Source organism: Lactuca virosa, chromosome 6 (assembly GCF_052849685.1).
Source record: "Lactuca virosa cultivar CGN04683 chromosome 6, Lactuca_virosa_CGN04683_v6, whole genome shotgun sequence".
In the NCBI taxonomy this organism is placed as follows: Eukaryota; Viridiplantae; Streptophyta; class Magnoliopsida; order Asterales; family Asteraceae; genus Lactuca; species Lactuca virosa.
In genome coordinates, this window is record NC_136431.1 from 139,817,788 (window position 1) to 139,822,917 (window position 5,130).

Sequence of the window (5,130 nt, forward strand, 5' to 3'; positions counted from 1 at the left end):
TGCAATTTGTGAGTATAATGAAAACGAGATTGTTCTTCCGATACAAGCTTTTGAGGTTGGAAGCGAGGAGTACTTGGCAAGGAAGGCAATAATTCATGACGTTGAGACCCATCTAGAGACTTGACGTAACATATTTGGACCGTTAACCACATCGAGTTTAACGCGGAGCCAATCAATGCTTTAGACGGTCAATTTTTCGATGAAGATGTCTTTTAGGTATATCTAGGTTTGATAATTTTAATTTTCATGTTTTGTATTTTTAAATTCTATGTTGTTTTTTTGATTTGTTTATTGTAATTTTCTTTGAAGTTTAATGAAATTTTATTTTTTAAAATAACTTGGTTAAATTGATTATTTTTAATATAAATTAATTTAAAAAAAAAAATTAACACGAGAGAAGCCTATCAACCTACTATATAAATGTTTAAATTTTCAAAGGCTCGTTGCTCTATTTTTTTTCAGCGATATAACGATGCAGCCCAGCCCAATAAGAGATACAAATTGGTCATCTTTAATCGCCTTCCGTCGTTCTCCGCTGTCCGCCCTGTGCCCTCTGCACGAAACAACGATTCATTTTTTTTTTCTGTAATCTTATAGACTGTTTAATCATCGTGTATAATCGTCTGAAAAATTGAAGGTTTGCATATAGGAGTTGCGTAATGGCTACGGCTTCACCTGCTTTAAGCAATACTAGTGCGGATACTACCTCAAACACCGGTTACGCCAGCTCCGGCGCTGTAAAAACCACATCTACCGCCACAACCTCTATGGTGATGAGTAATTCGAGCATCAATACTTCTAAGAACCTCCGCGGCCTTAACAAGCCCAAATGCATCAAGTGTGGCAATGTCGCTCGTTCCAGGTCCATATCGTTTCCTTTGATTTCAAGTAAATATTGGTTTTTCGATGTTGTTTTCTTTCTTAATTTCACTTTATATTTTCGGAACAGATATTTTTCTGCATGTTTCCGTTTGCGTTCTTGTATAATTTGCATAACGAAAGCCTAGGGTTTTGAGGATGATAATTTATGTTTCCGTTGCCAATAGGCGATATGAATAACATGAAAAAAATGACCGATATGAAGGCAATCTAGCTATAGCAACTGTATGAAAGCCTAGGGTTGCAGCTTCCACAGTGTTACGCCCAAAACACTAAGTATCTCTAGAGAGTTTGAGAATTACAACCTTAATGCGATCAAGCTAACGAATAAATTTGGAAGTGAAATAATAAAGGAGCGTGGGTTTATATTGAGCTAAGGAATCAAATGCCAAAGTAAATAAGTAATGGTATCTGATGTAAGACTAGAATTGAAAACAAAGTAAAAAAAGATCTAGAAGCTAAATCTTGAAGAAATGAGTATAAACTAATGTTCCTTATCAGTTTGGATCAAAGTCTTATTTCTTTTGAGCCTTTGATATTCAGGGTGGCAGAAAACACTTAAGTACAAGTGAAGCTGTTTACACTTTACAGTGAACTAATTATTTTAGTGATAGGAATCTTGATCATAGAATAGAACTCCTAAGTATAAAATGGTTAGATTATGGATTGTAAATTAGGGTCAAATATTTATGCAACAAAGCCTTTTTCCCTGTTTATGCAACAAAGTGTTTTCTTATACAAAATAAGGGGGTCGTTTTGGTTTTGGACCAAAAGAGGCGATATTTTACCTGTAATTGTTGAGTCATGGTTAGTCAGTTACTTAAATTGGTAAAAAAAGTGAAATAATGATTGCACGGATTGGTAAAAGAAGCAATATATAGCTCCATAAATTTGTAAAGTAAAATAAAAAACATTGTTGCATAGTCAAGAATTTATGTGAATGAAATATGGTTGCATAATTCATGTCCCTGTTACAATGTTGGTATAAATGTGCATTTAATAGTGCTTTTACATCCTTTTTTACTTGGAGAAAGATTTATTTCTTCTGAATAAAAATTCTTAATTCTCATGTGATTGTGGGTTTTACTGGATCTGAGTAGAAAGAAGTGGCATTGAGATTTTAGAATGGCATCACCATCACGTATTATATAGCATAGCAGGCTCTACCAGTAGTTGGTTTCGTCTCCCTTTATCAAATGTCTGAATGCCATGAATCCATAGATGATAATCATAAATTCATTCCTCATAGCATTTGTCATTTGTGTCATTTATATGCTTGTCTTTATTTTTAGATTGATTCTGCAGGTGTCCGTATCAGGCATGCAAAAGTTGCTGTGCAAAAGCTCAAAATCCATGCCATATACACGGTATGACAATGAATACAGGGTCATCATATATATATATATATATATATATATATATATATATATATCCTAGGCACCAGTGAGTAGTGAGAGATACCCTTTTTCCTATTACACCATTGTACTTCCTTTAAAAGGAAACGCCTTCCAAATACCAAATAATTTGCACTGGACCTTTCAAAATACAACTAGATTTTTTTTTGATAGTACAATGCTATAATTTTCTTCCTAAGAAAGAAACTGGAAGTGCAGTGTTATAATAGAAAGGAATGGAAATAGGATGCTATAAAATTTAAGTAAGTTGCTATATTGAAGGATTTTGAAAAGCTAAGTGTATGTCCATGGTTATTTTTTATCGCAGTGTTGAAGGGCAATTCATCATTTCCAGATAAGACAACATCCTCAACCTCATCTTTCAACTTTCAGCACTCAAATGAGACATCCTCATCAGGGTAACTTTTTGTATTTCTAAATAGGTAACAGTAACATAATCATACCAATAACAATAACAGTAACACTTATCCAGTATTCTTAATAGTATAATAGTACACGAGTTTTAATACATTTTTAAGAATACACTGAGCATTCTTCTTTTTTGCAGCCCAGCCAGTTATTACTTATTAGAGTTATTACATATACATTTTTTTTTTTTTTTACCATTTATGTTATCAATGAAATTGTAGTGTTTCAAATTTAGTCCATCATATGCAATAGAACCCGTTTTCATTTATCTAACTTTTAATGGTTTGTTCCAATGAAATGAATAAAAAAACACTGAAGGGATGGAATGAATTGCTCTTGTAAGAATGTGTTTCCTTCCATTTTGTTAATTTTTATTCCTTAGCAAAGTGGTGTTCTTTTTCTTTCCATCATGAAATTGTGGTAGAAGTAGAACCCATTTTCATTTTCATGATCTCAATTAATTTACTGATTTTTTTTCTAAAAAATAACTAGAAAATATGTTTTAAATTATTAGATTGTTATTTATTTTATAGGAATGCACATAGAGTCACCTCACTCAGACAACTCTCCAACAATTTCGCTCAGTTCAACAATTTGCAAACTCCTGCACGTGCAAAGAAGCCACTCACAAGAAAGGTGCATATTCAATTCATGCCTTTTTTCTGGATTAATGAAGTTTATAAAAAAAATATTTTAGAAAATGGATGAAAAAATAAATAAAAGCAAATCTGTAAACAGTTAGAACTTAATGGGGAAAGCTTTTGCTTTGACTGATACTGACTTTCTCTATTCTGCATCAAATTATAAATAAACAGTAGTAAACAATAGTTTAATGACTGAATCGATATGATGGTGAAACTCTGTTGTGTTTCTCTATTTTAACCTTTTTTAAAACCATGTGACCGAGAAAAGTGATTTTGTTACACGTATTACGGTTTAATTAATCACATTAACAAATTAGATTAATTCGCTAAATTGATAAAATTGTAAGCTTTTTTTGTATTTTTCGATTTGTCCTCTAGTGATTAAATTTTTTTTATATGAGGGAAAATACAGAAAGCACAATATCAAGGGTATACTTTAATTACAACAAAAAACACCAATTAAATAGCAAAATTGATAAAATAGTAAAAGCAGTGTATTTTTTCTTCTGAAATCACAAAACTGAATTGAACTATATACAGGAGGCATCTCAGATAAACGAGTGGCGGTTTTCAAAGTTGAAAGAATACAAAGATAGAAACATGGAAATCGAAAACGAATCTTTCGATAGATATTTAAAAAATATCAGTTTATTGGAGGACGTGTTTGCCCTAAATTCCAATTTAGAAGGAGAGAATGAAACAGTGGTATCAAAATTGAAAATTATAAGAAGCGAAAACTTGAGGGATAGGATGCGGTTCATTGTGAACAACGGTTTAAAAAATCTGGAAACTGAGACCCAAGAAACCAACACCACCACTGGGCCTAAGAAGGCCCGGTATTCTGGTCTGGTTGAACTCAATAAAAAACTAACAAATGCCAGAACCGCTGAAGATTTGAAATCTTGTCGGTTACTCAAGTCTCAACTCCTCGATCGACCCGAGGATGCTGAACCAGACCAAAAGTCATTAAAATGGTTTACTACAGTTACGATTCATCAAGAAGCTCTTGGTCATATTGATGACCGGTTTAATGGCCTTAAGGAGATTCAGCAGCTTTAGATTGTGCTAATTAATTATGTTGTATAACTGGTTACTCTTCTTAGTTAAATAAAACACCGGTGGTTGGTTGATTTTGTTTTGTTTTGATGAGATTGATGGTTGTGTTTCCTTGCAATTAATTACATTCTTGTTTTGAAGATCTAGTGGTAAGATTGTGAGTTTCAACTTGTGTGTCTTTCTTGCATGATATATAGGCCTTAAACTTTGAACCACTTACGATGACTTGAGTAGCAACATCATGGTTCCAGTACATATGCCGCTTTTGATTGCCTTATTTTATATTAACCCCTTTCTAATTCCTTTTTGTGTGTTACATTTTTTTATGAGTAAGGGTACATATTGTAATACATATTTGATTTTATATTTAGGATTTAGGATGTTAACCTTTGTTACTCATATAAAAATTCAAACATACATACATTCACAAAGGGGAAGGGTACATGTAAAATAAGCCTATATTTAAAAAATTAAACATACACACTCACACAAGGGAAGGGTACATATAAAATAAGGTACGTCTCCAAGAGTATAGTTGATTTGAATATCAAACAATGTATCAAGTCAATCAATGAAATGAAATATGATCGCTATAATTAATATACAAACAATTTTCATAAGAAATGAAATGAAAGCGGATGTTATCATAAAATATTAGCTTAAAGTCGAACTTTAAATATAAAATATTCTTTTAACGTCCAAACTTGAATATAAGATACTAGTTTATA

General features: G+C 32.2%; 1 protein-coding gene across 1 annotated transcript; it reads left to right on the plus strand.

Moving 5' to 3' along the window:
• The first annotated feature begins 513 nt into the window (after positions 1–513).
• Positions 514–4,476, plus strand: LOC145122778 (electron carrier/iron ion-binding protein). Its single transcript, XM_079058349.1, has 5 exons — positions 514–862; positions 2,185–2,246; positions 2,602–2,692; positions 3,236–3,338; positions 3,887–4,476. The coding sequence occupies exons 1-5, from the start codon at positions 660–662 to the stop codon at positions 4,403–4,405; spliced, it is 978 nt and encodes a 325-aa protein (XP_078914475.1). The 5' UTR covers positions 514–659; the 3' UTR covers positions 4,406–4,476.
• The last annotated feature ends 654 nt before the right edge of the window (positions 4,477–5,130 follow it).